The 12,700-nt window shown below is 42.5% G+C and overlaps 1 protein-coding gene across 1 annotated transcript in view; it reads right to left on the minus strand.

Moving 5' to 3' along the window:
• Nucleotides 1-2,701: 2,701 nt before the first annotated feature.
• Nucleotides 2,702-12,700, minus strand: part of VPS24.1 (SNF7 family protein) — a 30,776-nt gene continuing 20,777 nt past the window's right edge. The window contains exons 5-6 of the mRNA XM_086779921.1: nucleotides 3,224-3,418; nucleotides 2,702-3,052 (exon numbers count right to left, since the gene is read on the minus strand). Of these exons, the coding sequence (XP_086636047.1) occupies nucleotides 2,975-3,052; nucleotides 3,224-3,418 (273 nt within the window). The 3' untranslated portion in view covers nucleotides 2,702-2,974. The remainder of the gene's footprint in view (nucleotides 3,053-3,223; nucleotides 3,419-12,700) is intronic.

Genomic DNA, 12,700 nt, shown 5'->3' on the forward strand with positions numbered 1-12,700 from the left:
TGGTTTCACCCATCCAACCTATTGTACGCTGCTTTGCCATCTTACCCATGCAAATGAACACTTATTCTTTGTAAGACAGCAATGGAACATATAAACCAGCGTTACCATATTAAATAGGAAAAGTCTATAGACTTGGTGTACATACTAGCTTAAGACTAGTAATAGAGGTCCAACCAGACCATTTTTAAGTTTGGCTAACCTAGTGTGAAAACTAATCATTTGTATATATGTAATTTTTTAAAATAAGCAATACGCAATCATTCCCTTGCAATAGTTTTCTTGTGAGCTCTCTTTCTTCCCTCTTCTTGCTTACTTGCATGTTATTGTATTCTTACTTGCTTGATGGATGCTTATTTGAAGAGGTGTGAATGTAGGTTTCTCTCTTCCATTAGCTTCTTCTTTTCCCCACCTTTTGTGAGAGAACCATCGCAAAGGGCCATCTCTTCTTGCCTTCATCTAGGCATTGAGAGCTCTCCTTTCACTCCTTTGTTAAGGAGCATTTTGGTTTAACAACAGAGTGAGAATGCGATGGATGAGCTAGTGCACCCACAATGGGAAGTTGCATTTGCGGCTCGAAGACAAGATCCAATGACACATGCTTCGACAAGGCTAAGGCTGAGGTAAGCTCTTGACTTGAACATAAGGTCTCAAACCTTAAATATGTAAGAAACAACATTATTAATAATGAAAGGATTTAAAGGGGTGCATGCATAACAATTAGTGAGAGGTTTGCCTTTACATACCCGTTCCCTCCTCATGTGCATGGGCTATCCCATATTCCCCCATTTTTACAGTCTATTGTGTTCTCTTGCATTGATATATTGCAACAAATGGTGAAGACAATTTAGTTGAAGTCTTGATTGTGAATAGAGTTTACAATCATGGGTTTATGGAGGAGAGAATGGAAATGGTTTGTGTCTTGTTTGATGAGGAGAAAGGTAAGCTTTGGCATAGAGAGAGAGAGTTGTTCTCGGGAAGATAAAAAGGCTCTTTTCATTTGGTGCACAGTCGGGGAATCATAGCTCTATATCTAGCAAGCATAGAAAAAAAGAAGAAAATGAGAAGATTCAAAGCGCAATAGTTGTGTGACACAATACTTTTAAGTAAAGCAATGTTGATTTGTACAAGAAATTAAATCATGAGCGGCAATGTCCAACCAAAAGAGATCATAAAGCATGCAGTAAGAGGACAATCATGATGACCTTGTCTTCATAAAGATCTATAGCACTCAACCAAGGACCAGATGTATTGGATTTCGGGAGAGCAAAGGCTGGCCTTGAAACCTCATTCATCACCCTCGTCAAGGAATATAAGGAGATAGAGAGTAGAAATTTCTACTTGGAATGGGTTTTATCAGTTCCACCAGTTCATCATCTTCAATTGGCTGTGGATCACTGCAGAAATCAGAATCACAAAGCCCACACGATTTCCATGACAAAGATTTGTTAGAAGAATGGAATCATCTCCACAGATGAGTTATAATTGATGCGGTTTGGAATGATTTGACCCTCAAAATGGATGAGGCATTCTCAACGCGGCATGGACAAGCAGCATCGAGACAAGTATGGGCTTAGCAGCAGCAACCTATGCTCCTCATCTGAGACTTCTATTCCTCTTCTTGGCCATACTCTTAGCGGGGGTTGTGGCCACAGTAATCCGGCAACGCCTAGTTTATGGTGGCTCCCATAATTGATGGTGGCATTTTTTATTGTAGACAGAGGCTTTCACACAGTCTTAATAAAATAAGACAGTAATATGTACCTTATTAAAAAAAGGTTTACTTAAGCATCATCTTCCTAACAAGTGGAGCTTCACATGCTCTTCCCACTTCCTTGTGGAGAGAAATCTTGGAGATGCATGGACAAAAGGCTAATTTTTAACAATCCATCATCGACAAAGAAGCTCATGGTTACCGATGTAAGTGATCCATAAGTGGTCTCCGGAGGCTCTACTTTGTCATTGACGACAACTTTCAAGGGTGCTTGTGTTCTTACCAACCCCTTCCCTGTTCTGCAGTCTCTTGTGTTCTCTTGCATTCACATATTGCAATGGATATTGAAGTAGACAGTGAAGGTGATGAAGATGATTTAGTTAAAGTCTTGATTGTGATTAGGGTTTACAATCATGGGTTTATGAAGGAGAGTGGAAATGTTTGTGCTTTGTTTGATGAGGAGAAAGCTCAGCTTTGGCATAGATTTTATATATACCTAGATGAAGATGAATCCAGGAACATGCCCATATTCACCCAGAGTCCGGGCAGAGCAAACTGCAGGAGCTATGTTTCGAACTTTTTTGAAGTTTCAATAAATGAGACACCAATGCTGCCCGTCAAAAAAAAGGCTAGTTTTCCAAGCCCAAGATGCAATCACAACCATGCATCCGCAAAAAGCGACTTACAAGCTGATATCAATAGTCTGGGTGCTACTCCAACTCATCACAACTTAAGAATTCGTCAAGCACTTAAAAACGCATGTGTGGATGACAGCCGCAAGACTAAGTTCTGCATGTGTGTTTTCTTCCGTCTTTAACAGAAATTTGCAATCGCTTACACATGTCAAGCTTGGGCCTGAATACATGTCAGCAGATGTAACAATTTTGAACTTGACATTAGGAAAACATGACCTATGCCAATGCTCCCATGCATTACCAGAGGTGCACTTGAATCGATGCAAGCTAAAAATACATGCAATGGGTAGTGGCATGCTTCAATCCAGATCTGGATATCAATAATAAGCGGCAATCTAACCTATCTGAACTCCTTAGTGTCTTCATCAATATACAAAGTTGCAAGCCAAGAGCAGAATTCCTGCTGTTGGAATCCACTAAAGCACATTTTAGGCCTTTATACAAAATACCAAAAGTAGGAAAAAGATGAGAAGAAACTCATCAAGTTCATTGGAATCCAGGTCCCTTTGCAGCAACTTGTCCAACCTCCATGCAGCATTCATTTTCTTTGAATTTCCAAGAGCACACATCACGATCTGACATTGGCAAGACGTGCTCGCAGGGTTTCTAATTCTTCATCATCATCAGCCCCTTCTGCCACAGCCTCCTGTGTCGATGTGATAATGACCATATAAATAAAGCCATTAATTGAGCAGCAAAAAGGTACGTAGTAGCAAGGCTAGGTGTGAAGTATCCTGCACTTATCCTCTCTTTTGTAAACTTCATTCTAATGGACTTTTGCTTGAGACTTTTGTGTCAAAAGACCAGAAAAATGTACCTGTTCTTTCTCCTTAGATGTAGCAGCTTGTGGTCTGATTCTTTCTTTTCTTGCTGTTGCAGGAAGTTGAGCTGCAGTCTCCCCAGCTACTTCCGACAAGACCTTGTCGACTTCTTCTTCAATCTCATCTTCTATGTCATCTGTATCAAGAGCTGAATCTACAGTATCATTCACGAATTCCTCCATGACTCCTGCCTTTCAAATCCAATCGAGCACCACATTTTTAGCCTCTATCTCATACAGTTTCTTGGATCTTACTTGAGATAAGTTCATAAGACTTATATATACCGTCATAAGGCCAGATGAATCTGAACTTACGAAAATTTTAAAAGAAAGAAGAGAATCACCAAAAACAAACCAAATTTTTAAAAAAATAAAAAAATTAATTAAAAAAATATTTTTTATTGTTTAAAAAATTTTAAGAGCCTAATAGAGACACCCGAGAAAAAAAAAATAATAGTAATAATAACTTGCAAAAATAGACAAATACATAACTAAATCACACACGCCTACATACACACAAACAAATTCTTTATTGAACCACAACAAAAGAATTTCTAACCACCAAGCTAAATAAATTTTTAGTAACTAATTAGCAAAAACAAACTTTAAATGACTAATTCACTAAAACAAAACAAGTAAAGACAAGAATACAAAAAGTACAAACTTTACCTCAAAGATTGTCCAATCATGAAGTATAAGATCATCAACTTCATCATGCATAGCATGGACTAGGTGCTACGACATCCCTACTCACGTCATCAGGGCCCAGAGTAGGTGCAGGTTTACTCATTAAAAAATTTGTCCCAACCAAGAAGAGACAATTTTTATACAGAGACCAACGAGCTGAGTTCCTATCACTTCTCCAGAGGTGAAGGGCGGACTCAACCATGATGAAGGTAAGCACTTACAACTAGACTAGCAAAAACAAATCACTTCCCTATTAAAGCAATGATTAAGCAAGACTAGAAGCAATGATAAATAACAACTAAGAGCTAAAATGATCTAAACAAAAAATGGGCTTTTAAGCTCCCCATTTTTGTGAAACTTATTGCTTATAATCTTAAATATTCCAAAAGCAAAGAACTCAAAGATATATATCTACTTCAATTCAAAAAGCAACGAACTTTGCTTAAAACCTTTTTAAAGCAATAATCCTTTTGCACAAGCAAATTGATGAGTTGGCAAACTTGAGTAATAAAAGCAAACTTGTTTGAACAAATACGAGAGAATCTAAATAACTAAGAAGAGACAACACCATATTTAGTTATTTTAGAAACATTAGAAGTGAAGTGAGGCATTCTTATGATATTTAAGTTGGACTGCTCAGGTTGTAAACGTTTATGATATATATCTACATCAAAACCAACACAAGATTGAGAAATCTTAAGGTCCAGAAAAGAAAATGTATGAGATACCGTACTGAAGGCCCAGTGGAGTTGAGTTCACAAAACTCTTTGGGATAAATTCCTCCATCTAGAGAGGTAGGGTTTAAATACATAAAGTCTTGGAAATCAGGAATATTGGGAACAAAAAGTTCACAAGACTATTGTGGACTACTTGTGATTTGTGAAAGATTTATCAGAGACAGAAGAAAGCAGCGGAATCACAAACGCAAGCGCGCACACAAAATAGACCGAAATCCTGGCGTATGTTTCATGTACACGAATGTAACAACTGAATGTTCAAGTACAAAATGAAACCCACAAAGTAGATCTCATGATTTCAGCTCAACACTCCTGTTAGATGTGAAGGGAGATTAGAGTTAGGGTTTCATGTGGGAGACATACACAGAGAAGAAGGGAGAGAGAGAGAGAGAGAGAGAGACATATGTCATGTGCATCATAGATGCCATGGACATTCTCAGGGCTAGATCCAGAAGAGGCAGCCAGATAAAGAGCAGAACCAGAATGATCAGAGCCTCAGGTGTCTCATCTGAGCTGGACATGGAGCAGAGCATGGATCAGATGGCTGTCGGCTGCAGAGGACAGTGGATGCTGGCTGCCAGAGGAGATGTCGGCTTACGTCAGCAGAGGGTGGGCAGCATGCGCATCAAAGACAAAGGACCAGCAGCAGTTGGGCAGGGCAAAAAGTGATTGTTTGGACATGGAACTGGCCGACCAGCAGTCGGCCAGCATAAAGTGTCCAGAGACTCATATAAAAAGGTCCACATGCTCAAGGCTTTATTCATTCTCTCCCACTAGGGGAGTGGATCCTTAGAGGTCCCATAGGGGACAGTTTTTAGGGTTAACAACCTTTTTATGAAGGCAGCCCATGGCTGTACAGATATGTACCTTTTTGTACCATAGTATATACTGAAATTCCAGCACTTCTCACTCTCTCTCTCTACTCTCTCTCTACCTGCGTTTTTGCATCAGATGGTGCGTTTTTGCATCAGAAGGTTTCCAAGAGTGTTTAGGGCTGAAAGAAGACTACCCAGAGCTTCCGCGCGTTACATTGGTATCAGAGCATCAGGCTCAGCAAAGCTAAACACTGATTGAGTCCCAGATGATGGTGTACAGGTCCAAGGTACAGGAAAGTACACGGGTTCGAAGCCCAAGGCGGGAACCCAGAGCGGGAAGAACTCCCAGGAGGTTTGTTGGTGGTGTTCCACAGTGCCAGATGGGGATGGCAGTTCCGTGAGCCAGATAGGTTCTAAGGGAACGGTCCCAAGGGAGGTTGATCCTCCAAGGGTGATGTGAGAGTGCCAGACTCAGTTCCAGGAATGAAGACCAAGATGGTGTTCAGAGTCAGGGCAGGAATGGATTGTGGACTAGAGGAAGACCAGATGCATAGATCTTCAACAGAGACAGAGTGGTTTGGAGAAACAGACCGGATTTTCAGAGAAAAAGGGTTGCCAGGAATGGATGATGACAGAGGGACTTCGAGACAGGATTGGGATGATGACAGTCATCCAAGAGCAGGTTGGATTCCCGTCATCAAGTTTAGCAGAGGGGGATGTCATGTGCATCATAGATGCCATGGACATTCTCAGGGCTAGATCCAGAAGAGGCAGCCAGATAAAGAGCAGAACCAGATAGAACCAGAATGATCAGAGCCTCAGGTGTCTCATCTGAGGTGGACATGGAGCAGAGCATGGATCAGATGGCTGTCGGCTGCAGAGGACAGTGGATGCTGGCTGCCAGAGGAGATGTCGGCTTACGTCAGCAGAGGGTGGGCAGCATGCGCATCAAAGACAAAGGACCAGCAGCAGTCGGGCAGGGCAAAAAGTGATTGTTTGGACATGGAACTGGCCAACCAGCAGTCGGCCAGCATAAAGTGTCCAGAGACTCATATAAAAAGGTCCACATGCTCAAGGCTTTATTCATTCTCTCCCACTAGGGGAGTGGATCCTTAGAGGTCCCATAGGGGACAGTTTTTAGGGTTAACAACCTTTTTATGAAGGCAGCCCATGGCTGTACAGATATGTACCTTTTTGTACCATAGTATATACTGAAATTCCAGCACTTCTCACTCTCACTCTCTACTCTCTCTCTACCTGCGTTTTTGCATCAGATGGTTTCCAAGAGTGTTTAGGGCTGAAAGAAGACTACCCAGAGCTTCCGCGCGTTACAACATATGTGGGGATAAGTCAACTCATAGAATATAAGTGTGTGACTCCCCTATCACACATGTATATTTGCTCGAGTACACATAGTGCACTTAGTATATTAAAAGTACTAAGTGTACTATGTACTATAAAAAACTTATGGGCTAGTACACACTATAAGGGTGGGCATAATGCCTTTACCCCAACAACCTCCCACTTTAAGACAAAGTGCCCTTTGATGGGAGAAGGAACCTGAATTAGGGTTTAGAGATCATTCATGGGAGACATACACAGAGAAGCAAGGGAGAGAGAGAGAGAGAGTTGTGGGGATAAGTCAACTCATGAAAAGCATGAGTGTGTGACTCCCCTATCACACATGTATATTGCACTAGTACACATAGTGCACTTAGTACATTAAAAGTACTAAGTGTACTATGTACTATAACTTATGGGCTTGTACACACTATAAGGGTGGGCATAACGCCTTTACCCCAACAACCTCCCACTTAAAGGCAAAGTGCCCTTAAGTAAAGGAAAAGAAAAAATCAGCATGTACATGATAATATACAAGGCCATATCAAGGCTGAAAATGGCCTCATCCAATGCCCATCAAGTGTCTGCAATGAGCAAACCGCTCCGGAGGCAAACTCTTCGTCAACAGATCAGCCGGGTTGTCATCCGTGTGAATCTTAACAAGCTGAATTTGCTTGTTCTCTATCACCTCTCTGATGAAGTGATACTTCACATCCACATGCTTCGTCTTTGCATGAAAGACAGGGTTCTTTGCCAACTGGATGGCACTCTGACTGTCACAATGCAACAATGGAATATCCCCTGTATAACCCAAATCAACCACTAACCGAGATAGCCATAATGCCTCCTTGCAAGCCTCTGTGGCTGCAATATACTCGGCCTCTGTAGTAGATAAGGCTGTGCACTTTTGCATCCTGGATATCCATGACACAGCACCTCCTGTGAATGTAAAGACATAACCGGTAGTAGACTTCCGGTTATCTGGATGACCGGCATAATCCGAATCCGTGTAACCATGCACTAATGCATCCTGTTTGCCAAAGCAAATGCACAAATCCTGTGTGCCCTTCAGGTATCTCATGACACCTTTCACTGCTTCCCAATGCTTCTTGCCAGGGTTGGCCATGTATCTAGAAACCACTCCCACTGCAAATGCAATGTCCGGCCTAGTAGCAACCATGGCATACATGAGACTGCCACAAGCTGAAGCATACGGAATCTTGGCCATATCAGCCCTGTCTCTATCCGACTGTGGGCTGTCCATAGCACTGAGTTTCACATATGGAGGCAAAGGAGTACTAGCTTTCTTCCCCCCGTCCATATTGAACCTCTGCAAGACTTTGCCAATGTATTCCTTCTGAGACAAATACAACACATGCTGATTTCTGTCCCGAAGTATCCGCATACCCAAAATGTGATTTGCATCACCCAAATCCTTCATATCAAAGGTCTCGTGCAGCCTCTTCTTCAAGGCATCCATCTCTTTACGAGATTTCCCGGCAATCAACATATCATCAACATACAAAATGAGAATCAAGAGACTGCCATCCAAAGCTTTCTTGGTGTACAAGCAGTGATCTATGTCACTTCTCCTGAATTTCTGTGATTTCATGAATGTATCAAATTTATGATACCATTCTCTTGGTGCCTGTTTGAGCCCATAAAGACTCTTTTTCAGCTTGCATACAAGCTTCTCCTTTCCACTCTCTGCATAACCCTCTGGCTGCTGCATATATATCTCCTCATGGAGATCACCGTGAAGAAAAGCAGTCTTCACATCCATCTGAATCAAGTCCAGATCATCATGCGCAACCAAAGCCAACACAGCTCTAAGTGTGGTCATTTTGACCACTGGAGAGAAGATCTCATCAAAGTCCACACCATATTCCTGCTTGAAGCCCTTAGCCACTAACCTGGCTTTGTATCTTGGCTTTGCATCTGATGCAACTTTGAGCCTGTATACCCACTTGCATGGCAAAACCTTCTTGCCTGCAGGCAAAGGCACCAACTTCCATGTTCCATTTTTATGCAGAGAATCCATCTCTGACTTCATGGCACGCTCCCATAGAGCTTTGTCTGCCCTCTGTAAAGCCTCCTTATAACATGAGGGCTCCCCACAGTCAGTGAGCATCAAGTAGTCAACCCCTGGAACAAACCTGTCAGGGGCTCTGGAGGGTCTAGTGGACCTCCGTACCCAATGACCATCATTTGCAGGTTGCTGTCCAGCCTGCATATCACCCATTGGTGGCTCCTGTTCCATGCCATAAGGCTGAAAAATCATGCCCGGTATATCCTCCAACTGTGGTATATCCATAGGGATATCTTCTGCCATCTCTGGCTGTCCATTTGGACCATTTTCAGCACCATTTAAGGGCTGGTTTTCCTGCTGTAATGGCTGATTTACAGCCCTTTGTTGTTGTCCATGATGTCCATCATCATCAAAGATGACTCTGCCAGGCTCCTGTTGCCTTGCAGGCTCCTTATACATGCATGTTTCATCAAAAATGACATCATTGCTGCGTATGATCTTTCTATTCATGGGATCCCAAAGTCTATACCCCATTTCACCTCTGTCACCATATCCTAGGAATATGCATTTGTGAGACTTAGGATCAAGTTTGGTGCGCATTTCCCTGCGTATGTGCACGTACGCAACGCAACCAAACACTCTCAAGTGCTTGTATGACGGAGGCTTCCCTGTCCATACTTCCTCTGGCACTTTCCCACCAAGCCTCGTGTTAGGTGACCTGTTTATAAGGTGAACGGCTGTCATAACAGCTTCAGCCCAAAAACCATGAGGTAATGCAGCATGTGACAACATAGAACGGACCTTCTCCTGAATGGTCCTGTTCATCCTCTCTGCTGTCCCGTTTTGTGGAGGATCATAAGGAGTAGAGAGCTCCCTCTTGATGCCTTTAGCATCACAAAAGTCCTGAAACTGTTTGGACATGTACTCTCCACCATTGTCGGAACGCAAAGCCTTCAGTGTTTTGCCAGTTTGATTCTCAACAAGAGCAACAAACTTCTCAAACACTGAGAATGTATCACTCTTCAAACGAAGAGGATAGACCCACACCTTACGTGTGGCATCATCAATAAAAGACACAAAATATTTTGCCCCTCCCAAAGAAAGCTGAGGCATCTCACATACATCTGTATGCACAAGCTCTAACTGAGCATCTTTCTGTCCAAGAGCTTTCTTGTGGGGGCACTGTAGTTGCCTACCATATATACAATGCTCACAAAATTGAAAACTTGAAAACTTTAGAGAAGGCAAGTAACCCAAACGAGACAATTGCTCCATTCCTTTGACACTCATGTGTCCCAACCGGCTATGCCACATAGAAATTTCCGGCAGCTCGGTTGCATTTACATTAGCATGGTGACAAACACCTGCATGCATAAAGTAAAGAGTGTCCACCTTAGAGCCTCTGGCAACAACCAGTGAGCCCTTACTAATCTTCCACTTTCCACTACCAAATGTGGTAACATAATCAGCATCATCAAGCTGTCCAGTAGAAAGCAGATTCTTCTTGATCTCAGGAACATGCCTGACATCATGGAGCATAAGCTGTGAGCCATCTGAAAATACAAGCCTCACATCACCTCTGCCAAGAATTTTGCATGCATGGTTATCACCCAAATAAACCACTCCTTCATTGCCAGCAGTGTACCTGACAAACAAGTCTCTGCAACCTGTGACATGAAAGGAGGCACCTGAATCAATGATCCATGAGTGCATACCATGACCACCTGTAAGAAGTGAATGGGCATCAAGTGAAGACGTAAAGAGGACCTCATCCTCACTGCCACCTGCATGTGACACATTGATTTCTTCGATCTTGACTCCACTTTTGCCCTTTGGCTTTACATCTTTGGCTTCATCCTTCTCTTTGTCTTTGCCTTTTCCCTTTTCCTTTTGATCATTTTTCCATTTGTAGCATTGTTTTTTAATGTGTCCCTTTTTGCCACAATAATGGCATTCCAAATCCTTTTTGGAGCGAGACTTGCTCCTTCCCCTTTCTTGGCTTTTCCCCCTTTGCTGGGATCTCCCACGTGCATTCATTGCATTGGACTTTCCAACAGAGTTGTTTTTCCTGTTCATCTCTTCTTGAAGAAGAGCACCCTCAACATCTGCATATGACAGCATAGCATTCGAATTGCTAGTGGCTGTCCTGAATGTGTCCCAACTCTCTGGCAAAGTGCATAACAGAAAAGTGGCTTTGAACTCATCGTCCATTGCCAACTTTTGATTAATGACCTGGCTGACAATACCATTAAACTCATTGAGATGGGCTGTCATAGATGCCCCTTCCTTCATCTGAAGGCCTATGAGTTTCTTCAACCAATACACTTTGCTTGAGGCACTTTGTTGGGCATACAAGTCCTGCAATCTCTGCCACATTCCCCAAGCTGTCTTCTCTTCACGAATGCTGAAAAGTAATGAGTCTGACACAGACAACATGATAGTAGATCTTGCCAGCTCATCCATATCTTCCCACTCTTCAGCAGTAAGAGAAGCGGGCATCACACCCCTTTCTTTGATAGGCTTGTGCTGCTTTTTCTGAAGCAACACATTGTAGCACTGGGTTTGCCAAATGTCATAATTCTGCGAGCCTTCAAGCTTCTTGATGTGAAGCAATGAAGAGCTCTCACCTGTGGTTGCCATAGCAATATGCAACCTTTAATGCCTGACTCCCTGCAGATGTGCAAACACTGCACTCAAGATGTGCAAACACTGCACCCAAAGCACACAAAGTGCTCACAAATGTTCTCCCAAGCTTTATCTCCCACTGCGGAAGCAAGAATGCAACTTTTCTCCCACTTTTTGTGATGAAAACACCAAAATCTGGTTGCTGCAGATTTTGGACAGCACCTTAAATGTGCTCTTTTGCCTTTCCAAAGTACTGTACAGCAGTACCAAGTGCTCACCAATGATGTACCAAACCTGTCCCGGCAAGTACAGCAGCTGAATTTGAACCTTTTGGTCACTCAAAACAGTGTACAGCCATGCCAAAACATGCACAAAGCTGTGCTAAATCTGTACCAGCAGGTACAATAGCAATAAATGCTCTCCTGGCTGTCCAAATGAGTAAAAATCAGACTTTTACAGTCCTGTACACTGCATAAAACAGTCCCGAACAGAAATTGGGCAAAAGCCCCTTGACTGCAAGCTGATTTCTGAAGATTCAAGGCATAAATGTCTTGCCTGCTGCTTTGCCAAGCTCAACAAGCATACAAACTTGAAAAGCCCCTTGATTTAAGATCAATTTCTGATCATACATGGTACATTGACGCACATGAAGGCATCCAGAGTGTTCACGATGCTTCCCCCTGGCCACATATACATCCAATACATGAAAGCCCCTTGATTTACAGGCACATTGAGTGCTTGTAAGGCATCAGCACATTAACCACAGCATCAAATGCGATTGCCTGCATGCAAATCAACCAAATCGGCACAAAAGCCCCTTGATTTGCACTGCAATTTGCTGCAATTTGCTGCGATTTTGCCCAAATGTGCAATTTCTCACATCATACAGCATGTATGAGTGCTTAATTGCACAATTACATCAAAAGCCCCAAATTTCGACATCCAATTTCCTGCAAATTGATCCTGATTTGACCAATTTCCTGCAAATTTATCCTGATTGTGACCAATGTCACCCAATTTTGCCAATTTTGCTCAAAAAATTGAGCAATTGGGCACCTGTACCTGCTCAATTGATTACTGTATTTGCTCAATTGCAAATCCCAAAAAAAAATTGAAGCAGAATACCTTGAAATTTTTTTGATTTATCTTCAATTTGCAGGCTGTTGCAGGAGATGGGGGCAATTCTTGCTGCTGCAGATTGTTGGTGCAGAAAGAGTGCTGCACGATGATGATGCTGCAA

This window comes from Cibotium barometz, chromosome 41 (assembly GCF_041138505.1).
Source record: "Cibotium barometz isolate CiBa-2024 chromosome 41, ASM4113850v1, whole genome shotgun sequence".
Classification (NCBI taxonomy): Eukaryota; Viridiplantae; Streptophyta; class Polypodiopsida; order Cyatheales; family Cibotiaceae; genus Cibotium; species Cibotium barometz.